At 37.1% G+C, this 13,838-nt stretch overlaps 1 protein-coding gene across 1 annotated transcript; it reads right to left on the bottom strand.

Annotated features, from left to right (window-relative positions):
- Nucleotides 1-1,115: 1,115 nt before the first annotated feature.
- LOC111902034 (endoribonuclease Dicer homolog 1) lies at nt 1,116-10,140 on the bottom strand. Its single transcript, XM_023897905.3, has 21 exons — nt 9,879-10,140; nt 8,642-9,662; nt 8,429-8,542; nt 7,765-7,975; nt 7,289-7,683; nt 6,977-7,190; nt 6,722-6,894; nt 6,519-6,641; nt 6,261-6,421; nt 5,952-6,185; nt 5,686-5,839; nt 5,404-5,586; nt 5,154-5,321; nt 4,807-4,902; nt 4,116-4,735; nt 3,878-3,978; nt 3,598-3,797; nt 2,638-3,525; nt 2,032-2,196; nt 1,559-1,956; nt 1,116-1,470 (listed from the first exon to the last, which is right to left on the bottom strand). Exons 2-21 carry the CDS (start codon nt 9,614-9,616, stop codon nt 1,287-1,289), a joined length of 5,757 nt encoding a protein of 1,918 aa, XP_023753673.1. The 5' UTR covers nt 9,617-9,662; nt 9,879-10,140; the 3' UTR covers nt 1,116-1,286.
- Nucleotides 10,141-13,838: the final 3,698 nt, after the last annotated feature.

Below are 13,838 nucleotides of genomic sequence, written 5' to 3'. Positions count from 1 at the left end.
GAGAATTTTTATTTTTATAATTATTTTATCCAGCACAAAAGGACAACATAAGGATAATATGGTCATTTTTATCATTCAGCACAATCAGTCAGATAAATAATCAAACAGCATAAATTCAATCAGATGTGGACTCAGTCAGCATTTCTAACCCAGTCAGTTTCTAACTCAGTCAGCTCTAATCCAATCAGCAACTATCAAACGACCCCTAAATTAGTAGTTGATGCCCACTTTGAAAATAATATTGATATTGTACTGATATATAAGTAATTATAGAGCTTACATGACATTTGAAGAACTAATGACATTCCATTGATATGAATGATCTAATCTAGTGTTTTTTTTAAGAAATAATGAAATTTGGCTAGGGAACTGTGATACGAAATGAATTTGAACCCGGGTGAACTAAAACTTAATATGCAATTGGTTAAATTTTATGTTTAATCTTTAATATGCAAATTTGTTGGGACGTAAATTATGTAAAAACACCAAAATATCCCTTGTTGATTTTCTATGTTTTCTTTAGTTTTATGGAAATCATAGAATTTTGTCTACCAATTCTTTTTTTTTTTTTTTGGTTATTAAGTGATATTTTTTAAGCTCTTTTAATAAGGACTGGCCCACAACTAATTTCAAACTTGAAAGAGTAATTTCATACCAAAATTTAGATATTTCTGATGAGGTTTTAGTCTCCAAGTTAGCAAAGATGGATATTTATGATGTACAGATTATTTTTATTGTTGATTTGGTAATGTTTGTATGTTTGTTTGAGTTTGATATATATGTTAAGAAGAATGGAATTTAAATTCCTTGATCCTACCCTAAGAATATGTACAATCAATTTAAACATGGATTTCAATGGAATTTAACGAAATCCATTTCCATCGATTTAACCAAACACGTTATGGAAGGAATTTAACAAAGTCCATTTGATCATAAATCCACGAAACAAACACAGTATCAGTTGCATTTTTACTTGGCTGTGATATATATATATATATATATATATATATATATATATATATATATATATATATATATATATATATATATATATATATATATATATATATATATATATATATATATTCTGTGGAGATGAAAGAAAAAGCCTTGGGTTGATATGAATTACCTGAGGTGAGGTTGTCAATTAAATAATATTATTTAACTCTCCCAAAAGAAAAGAAAACAGTAGTTTGTTTGGTTTGGTTTGGTTTGGCAAGACAAGAAACAGGAACATACTGAACTGGAAAAGAAGAAGAAGAAGAAGAAGAAGAAGAAGAAGAAGATCATGATGATGCATACCACCTATTTAAAAGGTCCAAGAGCAAAACAGCAGCAGAATCTTTAGCTTTCTTGACACTTGGCATAGGTTCTCCAATGCATTCATCGGTCCAGCCTTTATCACAGGTATTGACCCTTACAGCAAAAATAAAGCGTTTTGCATGTGCGGGCCCACCTTCACTCACACACCTACACATAGAAGATTGAAGATAGATAGATAGAGGTAACAGGTAAGGTAGATATGAAGTGAGTGATGGGGTAAGAATAGAATAGGTACCTGTACAATGGCATTGGCCAATTCCTGCGCAAACAAATGTCATTCAAGGTCTGTCTGGTGAAAGTCTGAGTGGCATTCTTCTTGTTGTTTCCATTTGGTGCTGCTGACTGGTTGTCCTCCTGCTCCTGCTCCTCCTTGTCCTTGGCTTCCTGTTTTGTTTTGAGAGCAGCAAGAGCATTGCGAGCAGCCAACTTTTGTGCCATTTTCTTTTGGGGATTTTGAGCGACACCAACCTCCACACCATCAATCAAGACCTGAACCGTAGCCACGTTGCCATTCCTGGTCGCCTTGTACTCCAGCCCTTCAGCCTGCTGCTGGCAACGTTCTTGTAGTTCACGCACCGGATGCATCGGGAGTGTTTCCGGAGTCACCATTGGTTGCAACAGAGGTTGGAACACCTAAGTTAATCCCAACCCAGATTAACTTTAATAACTGCTTTTGCTTATTACAAACACAAACTTTTTTCAACTAACCTTCCATACAGCTGACGTGTCCCGCTCGCTGTCCAAGAAGATGGCACCAGCAATAGATTCAATAATGTCGCCAAGCACTTTTGGAGCTTTGCAATCTCCCAGACCAAACGAGTTGAACCCTGGCTTTGACACTTCGCTTTCCACCTCCTTCACAAAATCCCGTATCTGCAGTAGTGCTCATAAATCATTATCATACATACATGAGATGACATAAAAGACTAAAATACAAAACTATAGCTAGCTCCCTCCTTTTGGTCCCAAAATGTTTCCTCATTTTTGCATTTTGCCTCCACAGTTAAATGATTAACTTAGGTTTGCAATTTTGGTCCCAAATGAATATAATACTCATCTAACTTGGAGTTGGAAAAACTCTAGTAAAGCAGAGGGGTTGATTCATTTTTGCTCTCATTCTTGTAAGTTGTAACGTAACTGTCTTTGGTTTGGTCCATAATATTATATGTACTACAAGTAAAATGAGTATAGCTAATTACCTGTTTGCAAACACAAGAATCAATTATGAGTTGGAATAAGGGAAGAGAAACCAGAAATTGAATATTTTTCTAGTCTAGTCTAGATGAAGAAAGGCAGAAAGATGAGAATAATGACCTGTTTTTCGAGTGCACTTGAACCATGCCTGAGGTGCAGATGGAGGTTATGTTTAACAGCAACACGTGCAAAATTCTCGTTATTAACAGCAGCAGCTCGCAAATCGGTTAAGCGTCCAGGTGGCAGATCCGTGTACATAAAAAACAAATGCTTTGTAATGAGATGATCCAGCACCGCATCTCCAACAAACTCCAAGCGCTGGTAACAGGAGACCCCAGAAGACGGCCTGGAAGCATGAGTAATGGCTTCAATCAGAAGACCTTTATCATTAAACTTTATGTTCAACGCCCCCTCCAACCCCTCAAAGTCAACACTCCTCAGTATGCTATCCGGAACATTACTAGGCCTTGTACACCACCCTACCTCACTCCAATCGAATTCCACCTCGATCCCAATCCACTTCATCAAGTGATTTGCAGCTTGTTTTCCGCCTTCAACGTAGTAAACCCCGATCAATGCTTCCACCACATCCGCCAGCGTCTTACTGGATAACACCCGGTAAGAGCTTGAATCCCCCTCCTCCTCCTCCTCAAGCTCACCATCCTCCAGATCATCATCATCTACATCATCTTTAATGTCTTCATGCTCAGATGTTTCTTTAATGTCCTCATCAAAAACAGGGAGCACCCCAGGGGCAGCCCATCTAGATGGAGCAAAGCGATCCGCTTGGATATACGACTGAAGTCCTTTTGTAAGGGCGTAATGGTACAACACCATGTTGCTCACCATCTGCTGTCTCATCCTCGTCAGCTGACCTTCATGCTTCTGTGGATGTTTCAGAAACAGATAACGACTCACAACCCATTTCAGATACGCGTCTCCCAACAGCTCTGCTCTTTCGTAGCAGAAAGTCTCCTGGCATGAAGCTGCAGTCAAAGCTTCCAAGATCTGTACATAACCCAATGTCAATGTCAATACTCCAAAACAACCATATATATAAAAAGAAAGAAACAAGCATACCTTAAATGCAGGAACCGGATAACTGATAACATTCTTGAGCTCAACAGCAAGCAGCATACTTTCAACCCTGCGCATTATTGATGGCAACCTTTGTGCACCACGAACTAATGATCCGGACAGAGGATGTACAAAACATAACTCCGGAGGGAGGAACACATAATATGTTTTATCCGGCGTCTCTTCCGATTCCCCTTCATGACCTGATATGTATAAAAATAAAAATAAAAAATTTACAAACAGCCCAGGTGGGATTAAGACTTAAGAGGAGAGTTATAGTTACCTTCCGAATGTTCAAACCGAGGCGAGAGGAGATTTTTGCAATAAGAGACCCCACGCCCTCTTATCAGGGGCTGCTTCTTATACATCAGTTCCACTCCATACCTAAATTCAATATGTCAAATTTATATTAATTTATAAGGGAAGGGAAGGGGCTGTCTGTTTTTTTGGAATCAATGTAAGGGTAAAATGGTTATTTAGTCTGATTAAGACAGAGTTTAGTAGAGGACTTGAATGCTTACTTTTGCTTGTAGTAATCAGCATATGAAGTATACTCAAGCGGACCAAGATAGCCTTCTTTCCTAGGAAAAGAATTTTCTGCTGTCATATCATATCTTACAGAATCAACATAAAACCTTTTCCCAGAATGAGCAGCAGTTACAATTCTTCCAACAAGATCCTGTGCATTGGTACAAGAATCAGCCATCATGACTTTCCCTTGTGTCAAATCCCAATCCCCATTAATATTATTATTACTAATGTATGATCGCGTCACAGGAGGAACCAATCCAGATGCTTTGACAACATCAAACTGTGCTACAGCTCCTCTAACACCATAAGTCGGATGTGATTTCATTCCACCCATTCCATGACGTAGTTTACCATACCCGTATTCCCTGCGGTCCCCACCAAGCGTCCTTTCATTTGTTCCGAGGTAGACATCGGGTCTAGCTTTCTGAAGTGGGTTGTTCCATGCGGGCGTTTTTATAATATTTTCTACAGTATCCCAATCAATCTTGTCAGCAGAAACAGGCACAAATAAATATGCTTTCGCTGGATCCCAGGGAGTCGTCGATGGTTCAACATCCACATCCAGTACAATGCTCATTAGTCTTACATGAAAACTCTTCAATGAATCCAACTGCAATAAATCAACAACAGTCAACCAACCAACAAACCAATCAAAACTTAAGAGCTGCAGCTGCAACAAACCTGAGTTTTATTAAGCTCCATACACCCCCGAAAGACAAGAGATGCCTTAGTTGTCACTGTTCGTGCGATAAATAGCTCCGTTGACATCGATAACACCTTTAAAATGTATTTTATTGTATTTTTCTTTTAGTCTGGTTTAATCATAGGGATTTTTTTTTTTTAAAAAAAAGAGTAAATCACATTTTTGGTTTGTTCCAAGTAAAATGACTATTTTTGCTGACCAAAAATACTCATAAGAAGAACCTAAGGACCAAAATTGCAAAAATGTAATTTACTCTAATATTATTTAGATGACAAAACAAAAATGATAAATATACAACATGGTAATACTATTAGGTAAATGGTACCTCTGCATCCAGTTGATTACCAAAAAGCACAGCGAACTCTGAAACTTGAGTCAAAAATGGATCTTTTGAGGACCCCACATTAACACATTTCACAACATACATATACAGACGAACCAGAACCAATTCAGAGTTATCATATTCATCTCTTCCAGATAATATCCAATCGCCCTATGTGAAGAGAAAACATGTAAGCATAGCATATATATATTATATAAACAATTAAAAAAGATGCAAGTGATGAAAAACTAACCTGTAGGACTTTAGCTACACCTTCTGGATAAAATTCCCTATGCCTAGCAGTTCCTGGAAGTGGTTGGCCTTCATCATTTTCATCAGCTTTCTCAGCTTCTCCCCCACTCCCCTTATCTGGCAATAGCATGTCGGTAAATGCTCCCATTTCATGAAGCTTCTTGCAAGCAGCTAAGCAAACCGCCTACATATGATATTACAATTAACAGGAAAGAAAGTAACTCAATAAAAGATGTCAAGGTCAAGTATAGATTAATAATCCAAAAGACATGACATGACATGCCTGTTGTGCGATTCGCATTGAACTGCATACAGGTCCCTCAAGCCTTTCAAAAGGAGCATTACAGGGAAGTTGAAGCCTGCAGGAGTATTCAGTTGGCCCGCCACCTGGCTTCTCATGCCGCTCCATAATAAACTCCGGACGAAGTATCGAGTATCTACAAAACCAAACCAAACCAAACCAAAGTTTAGAGACAAGATGCCAGTGTATTTGTGTTTTTATACGCACGCACAAGAAGAAGAAGATGGGGTCGAATCATAGCATGACACCTGTCGCTAGGTAGCTGAGAGCAGTAGAAATGAACAAGGCCGACTGCAGAATTCAAGCTGACAACAGCGCCGGTTGACTCGACCTGGTAGACCGTACCATGAGTTGGCTCTATGGAAATCAACTTTGAGGTGCCCATAAGATGACTAAGATCAGTTCTTTCGATTGCTTCTTTCCTCAAAGTTTCTTCACTGTTTCTAGCATTTCTTAAAAACGCCTCGTGTGACAGATTTCCTCTGTACAAAAACCAAAAACCAAAAACATCAGTTTTCAGATAAATCTCATATCATATCATATGATATGATAATTACCTCTCAACCATCAAGATGTAATCTGAGCCTGGCTTTCTGGCCCTGCCCCGAGATTGGATATATGCCAATACGGTTTTAGCAAGGTCAAACCGGATAACAACATTACACTGCCGAATATCAAGACCTTCCTCAGCTACACTGGTGGCAACTAAAAGGGTCACCTATAAAAATTCTCAAAATTTCATCTTCACTTCACTATAATTATAAATTTATAAATTTATAAATTTATAATTTATAATTTATAATTACAATACATACACGGCCATCTCTGAATTTGGATATGGTGTCCTGCATTTGGGAAGTCCGCATTTCTTGACTGTTATTGTGCCCTATCAGACTTGCTGAATTGATAAATTTTAGAGAAGGAAGCTCTGCGAAAACCTGCATGTGATGTTATAAGGATTTAAGAGAGAAAAAAGAGTAATTATTAATATCAGAAAAGGGAAAGGGAAACACTAAACCTTTGGAAGAACAAGGGCAGCCACAACGCGCTCAACAAATATGATGGCACGGAAATCCTCCGTGTGCTGGTACTTGAGAAGTATCTGGATCAGCGACTGGACTTTTGGAGTCACTTTTCCATCTGCCACAGCAGCTCCTATAACCACATCCACATGCTCTCCCCCAGACACCACTTATAACAAAAACAAAACTCAACTCAATCAACCAACCAACTTTTATTTCAATAAAATATTATATAATATAAATAAACTCACCATGGCTGTCAGGAAGCTCCCCTTCCTCAATCTCATCAGGACAGCTCGCCACCTCATCAACTTCACAATTGCTGCTTTGTAACACTGCTCCCTCCGACAGCTGGCATTGTAATAGAGAAACGACTTTACTCAGGTAGGATTCTTGAAACTTAATATCCAGCTGGAAATTTGCCCTTTCATCACTTTGCAAGGCTGTCAAAAACGACTGTGCAACCTGCAAAGTTTCATCAAAACACATCAGTTAAGTTTTAACCACCCCAACACTAAATATTAAAGAATGACGACTAGCAATAGCAGTGTGTGTGTGTGTACCTTGTAAGCACACCACTGTCCTAGTTCACCAAGGGCATAGTTAATAGCCCTGAGTTTTTGAATTAAATTTGCAGCCCCGTCCCCTTCTGTTCTTTCAGACACACCGTACACCTGGCGAAGCTCCTCTTTAGCACCAGCATCTCTTGCCCCCATAAACTGCCACTTGCTTCTTCTTGAACTTGATTGTGCAGCTTGCTCAACTTCAACTTCCATTTGCTTAATTTGCTCATGTAATGACCATAAACTAGCTGCTTTATCATACTCAACTACCGTTTCTATTGGCATCGGAACATGTTTTTCCAGCTCCTTGCGGTCTTTAATGGTACACACAACAGAGTCCAGTTTTGTTTCAAGATTACGGATCTTGATTGCACAATCCACTTGGCTAGACACCCCTAAAATACAAACCAAACACAACTCAACTCCACAAATCATCATCATCATCAATCACTATTTGCAGAAAGGGAAAAAAATACCCTTTAGGTTAACAGGAGAGGCAGTCATTCCAAAAACAGATGGCCTTTTCTCCTTGGCTGTGGTGTGATAGAACTCCGACATCACCAAAGAGTATGGATGCTTCTTCACAGCATGGTGGCACTCATCTAGAATAAGTAAATTTATTGCTTCCATTTTGATAATGCTGTGTCTCAGAATATTTAAAAGAATTTGAGCAGTCATAACTAGAACCTACATTACATGCAACAGAAACAACATTTTAGAATGGTCATTCATATGAATAATTAGCAGTAAAAACTTTTTTTTATCCCCATTAAGTCATGTATGGGTAAGTGGCTGCTGAAGAGATTATGATTTTTGTCTGGATATAGTGGTGTACACATAATGTTTGTTTCTTTTCTGCACTATGAGACTTTTATCATTACATTCCAAAAAAAAAACAAATTTCATAGTATTCATCAGTTTTACGGTTAGGGGAGTTGAGAGGAAAAAAGAAGAAGGGCGAATAAGTAAAGGGTTTGTCTCGATATATCAAAACTAGGTTTTTGGCTTAAAATCATTAAGTGACTCTGCCCGGATTAAACCAAAAAGAAACAATCATGTATAGGTGTCCAGATTAAGCCCATTAAGTAAGAAAATGAACAGCAACGGCCCCTTTATTATATATAATGAAGGATAAGTGACCTGTTTCTTCTCAAATTCACGTTGCCACCTCCTAGCATCCCAAAAATCTTGACCCATCTCACCACAATAGTGACCTACTTGATAGCCAGTCTGATCACGGATAACTTCTGCTTGCTGCACATGTAAAATCAAATCACAGAATCTTCATATTTCATGTTTTCATAACAGGGGCAGATAAGTCAAAAGACAAAACACTTTGTGGTACCAACCAACCTGATAAACAAGTGGCACCTTTGGAACCAAAAACACAGCCAGCATCTTCTTTCCTTGTCTATGCAAATCATTACACACACTTTTTATAAGGAGGACAGCAATGAGGGTCTTCCCTGCCCCTGTCTCTAAGAAGGCTATGGTGTTTTTGTTTTTAGCTTGTTCAAGAACATCCAGCTGATACTTGCGAGCATGCTCTTTTGGTACTTTTTTCTTGGAATTATCATCATCGTTGTCTTTTTTTAACTCTCCTTGAAGGTTTTTGTCAACAGGAGGCTTGATATCTCTGTTACAGCCAGACTCCCAAGAACCTGGACGAAAAACCATGTCATTGGTTCCCAATCTGTCCCTCTCCCAATAACCCCTTCCTTCCCTCCAATCCATCTCCCTATTTCCCCTTCTACCATTACTACCATACTGTTGTTCTTTTCTCCTGATTGAACTTCTATTACTACTATTATCCCTTCTGTCTTTCTCTTCATAATCACGGGCCCTCTTCCTACAACTAGGTCTTTCTCTTTCTCTTTCCTTAAGATGCAGATGCAGATGCCTGCCACCATCAATGCGAGCCCTTTTCCCAAATCTTTCTTGCTCATCATCACATCCGCGATGCTTGTGGGGGTGAGGACGACTACTTTTCTTGAAACTATTCCCATTATTACCATCGGATAACCCATTGGACACACCAGAAGCATCCAGTAACGAGGCAACAGTATCTTCTTCTACTTTTATGGCAGATGGCAGTGTGAGTTGAGCATCAACGATGTTAGCATTTGTTGGGATACTATCAAGGATACCATCAAAGAAACAAGGATCCAAGCTCGTATCTTGCAAATTTGAGAGACCAACAGGAGGGAATTCGCCAGGAATTAGATCATCGCAAGAGATGTCCTCGCACGCATCCAGCCAGTACGAAGGTTTTGTATCCTCCAGGGTGTCAGCAGTCCCGGTTAACATGCTGCTGCTCTTATCGTCCATTCTTTTACAGGTGCTTTGATTTTCAAATATTTAAACGTGCGGTGGACTGCGGAGACCAAAGAAAACAAACAATTTCAGGGGAATAATATACAGTACACTAAAGAGCTGAAACGCCAAGATATAGCATGTAAAATTAGGGGGAAAAAAACCCACTCAAGGTTGAAGAGGAACAAGTAGCTGTTGTCTATTAGATTAGAACAACTAGAAAGGAGAAGCAAAGATATTTATTCTTCTTACTTTTGTGGGGGGAGAAAATGCTTACTTCTTCTTGTATGATGCTAAAGTAGAGCAAAACCCTCGAGCGTGTGAGATATTAGAGGAATCTGCAGATTGGCGTGGGATAGACCGTACGAAGCACGCAAATAGGCAACTGAGAACCAAATTGTGTGATTCCAATATTCCACACGGTCTATCTTACGCGATTCTGCCCATCCTCGCCATTCCCAACCAAGAATCCACCGGCTGCGCCTTCAGATGATATTCCAGGAGATAATGCTCAATCGGAGTACAAAACACCGATATGATGTTTTAAAGGCCATTACAACCCTTTTTATTTCAAGTAAAATCCTCCATAAAATTTCCAATATTTTGGAAATTAAACCTTTTTAATATAAAAACCCTCATAAATTATTTATTTTATTCCTTTTGACATGGGATCAAATCGTTAATTTTTCCAAAAAAAAACATCATAAATGGTCAATGTGTTCCTTTTTAATATAAAAACCCTGATAAATTATTTATTTTATTCCTTTTGACATGGGACCAAATCGTTAATTTTTCCAAAAAAAAACATCATAAATGGTCCATGTGTTTTCCCAGATTCTGAAATTTAGTCCCTGTGGTTTAAAAATCTCATAAATGGTCCTTGTGCTTTCAAAACTTTTGACAGACGGTCCTTATTGCTAACTCCGTTAACCGGTAGAAACCTACCAAAAACAAGATTCAAAGTACAGTAAATGGAGTTTGAGGAATTACCGAAATGAAAAGAAGATCAGAGAGAAGATGATTGAGATCAAAAGAAGCAGAAACTGATATGGGAGAAGGACGTCGGGGAAGTTGAACCCTAGCCCTCAACTCTCTTTTGCTATGATAGATGCGCAGCCACCATCGACCTCATCTGTTATCTTCAATCCACCTTCTGCAACATCGACCATTCAATAACAAAATTGACATCAAGCCACCTTCAATGCAGACAACGATTTTGTGGTTCAAGACTGCCACCGGAGAAGATGGACTTGTGGTTCAACATTCAGCGCCCCTATCTTCACCCGCCACTGCAAAGATCATCGTTGGAGCAGGTTCTGAAGTTTAGGTTTCAATTTCCACAAAGAAATCAAGCAAGAACAAACCCAAATCAAGTAAGGATGCAAAGGAGTGATTTTGTTGACCTCAACAGGAGACGAGATAAAAGGTAATGAGATTGTCGGAGATGCGGTGGGTACGAATATTTTACAGATGTGTGTGTATGTATCGGCGTGTGTTTATGTGTATGTGTATGCGTGTGAGAGAGAGAGGGTGGGACCCCCCCCCCCTTTGCATATTATTTTAATTTTTTCTTTTTTTTAAAAAAAAAAAAAAAGTGAAAACATCATAAATGGTTCCTGTGGTAATGAAATGACGAAAATGTCTTTCACTTAACGGACAAAACTTAACGGAGTTAGGGATAAGGACCATCTGTCAAAAGTTTTAAAAACACAGGGACCATTTATGAGATTTTTAAACTACAGGGACTAAACTTCATAATCTTGGAAAACACAGGGACCATTTATGATGTTTTTTCTTTTTCCAAAATAATAACACTTTTCTATAGGTTTTGTCAAAATTTGTATATAATATATAAAAATATTCTTTATGTATTTATATATTTTTTAAGTTTTTTTGTATATGTTTATGTATTTTAAATGTATAAAAATATTTTTTAATGTATTTATATGTATTTTAAGTATTTTACATATTTTTAAATATTTGTATGCATTGTTTTTTTTATGTATTATGCATGTATACGTATTTTTACATATTTATGTATTTTTTTTAAGTTTTTTATATAGATATTTATGTTTTTTTTATGTATTTTAAATGTATAAATATATTTTTTATGTATTTAAATGTAATATTAAGTATTTTACATATTTTTTATGTATTTTTATGTGTTTTTTATGTATTACGTATTTATGTATTTTTTTTCTTAAATTTTGTTATATATATATATATATATATATATATATATATATATATATATATATATGTGTGTGTGTGTGTGTGTGTGTGTGTGTGTGTTTGTATTTTATGTATTTTAAATGTATAACCGTATTATTTTTACGTATTGATATATTTTTTACTTCAAGTCGTCGTCATCATTTCATCCAATTTCAATGGCTTCTTTGAGTATGTATAGATGGTTTTTCTGCATAATTATGTAACATAAACACATAACAGATACTAGCATATCCATACCCTTATCAACTAGCCTTCCCTAGTTACCCTGTCATTGACCACTTCTCAATTAAGTCATTCATTGGTCATTTATACATAATCATGATAACTGGCCTACCCCAATTATCCTAACCAAACATCACTCCTAACTGTATCATACGATCAACAGACAAGACTCTACCAATCTAGCATACCAAGACACCAAGTGTCATAAATTGTACATGTATAACAAGGGGTTATCCTAACCAACTAGCATACTTGTACCCAAACTGTAACTCTATCCTATTATGCATGTGACATCCCCAAATTCACGGTCATTTCAAAAAAAAATCATGCTTATTTAAAATCAGAGTATCCATTTTGAAAAGTAGAATTGCGGAATTTGTTCCTAGAAAAAAAATACATGATAATAATATTATCAAAACATTTCCGAAGAAAATGTATTTTATTTTTATTAAAACATTGTCATGTCATTGTTAATACATAAACATAAGCATAAACAGACATTACATTCATTTACACCAATGATTTACATCTCCGTTAATTTCTTAGTGTAATGTAGCTTCGTATCGACATCTATGATACAAATAAACTGGGTTATTGGATCAGTGTCTAAGTCCATAACTATATTTGGTATGTACTTGACCCGGTTGTTGCATGGTCCTTTTGGGTTGCCTTCACCAAAGCAACTGGACAGGATGATTTATGGAGAAACAGGATATTATGGTTTATTGATATATTATATGAATAATATATTAAAAGAGAAATCATATTGTTTAATTAATATTGGTCAAGAATTAATTAAGAATTAATTTTGTGGCTAAAAAATATTAATTAAATAAAGGAGGCTGAAATCGTCAATTATAAGATAATTGACTTTGGGTCGTGGATCTCGTGGATTAAGGGAGTGGACGAATTTGAGGTGGAAGCCCACCTTGGAATCATCCAAGGGCCCTATTCCAGAAGGTTCTTAGAGCTGCTTAGGGCCTAAGCTATCAAATTAGGGTTTTGACTGAAACCCTAACAGCTCAGCTATTTAAGGACCCCTAGGGCTTCATATTTCGGCTACACCAGAAACCCTAGAGTTCCTATAGCCGAATTTGTGCCTCCATTCCCTCTCTTCTTAATCATCTTCTTGCATTGGTGTTTGTAAGCCATTAGAGGTATTACACTTGTGATACTAAGCTCTTGAAGTTGAAGATTCTTTTTTACAGCCCAAAAAATTGCAAGAAAATTTAAACTTTTCAAAACCAATCCGGGTAAATAAAATTATTCAAACATTAACAAAATTCTCAAAATGATTTCATATCAGAGTTACTAGAAAATCCCAAATCATAAAATGTGAGGATGTGTACGTCACACCTTTGCCTTGCCATGGTCACCTGAAGTACTTGAAACCGAAAATCGATAAATGTAACCTCGAAGGCTTAGTGAGTTACCCCCAAAATACCAACATATAACATCCAGTAAAATAATAACAAACAGCATGTATAATGTGTAACATCCCGTTTAAAATATAGCGATTAAATAATAATCCCGGAACCCGGAGAAGCGATTCTTATTATTATCTTATATCATTATAGTCCAAAAGTCAAATAATAATTAGTGGGGTATTGGTTTCGGGGAGCCAAAGATATAATTTTGATTTCTGAGGGTTAAAATGTAATTTCGGGACTTTATTGTAAGGATTTTCATAAGTCAATGAGTGTTTGGTAACATTTTGGACTTGATATGAAATGATTTTCAGAAGGGAGGGTTTAGATTGTATATTGAGGACTTAATTTGCAAG

This window comes from Lactuca sativa, chromosome 3 (genome assembly GCF_002870075.4).
Source record: "Lactuca sativa cultivar Salinas chromosome 3, Lsat_Salinas_v11, whole genome shotgun sequence".
Lineage (NCBI taxonomy): Eukaryota > Viridiplantae > Streptophyta > Magnoliopsida > Asterales > Asteraceae > Lactuca > Lactuca sativa.
Note: the sequence above shows the minus strand (reverse complement) of the source record. Positions and strands in the feature narration are given on the sequence as shown.

Bases quoted from the DNA above. Each gene is read 5' to 3' on its own strand.
- LOC111902034 (XM_023897905.3), bottom strand. From the start codon at position 9,616: ATGGACGATAAGAGCAGCAGCATGTTAACCGGGACTGCTGACACCCTG. The intron at 6,895-6,976 runs GTGAGTTTATTT...TTTTGTTATAAG, and splicing joins GGAGCTTCCTGACAGCCATG to TGGTGTCTGGGGGAGAGCAT. The intron at 6,422-6,518 runs GTATGTATTGTA...GAATTTTTATAG, and splicing joins CCAAATTCAGAGATGGCCGT to GTGACCCTTTTAGTTGCCAC.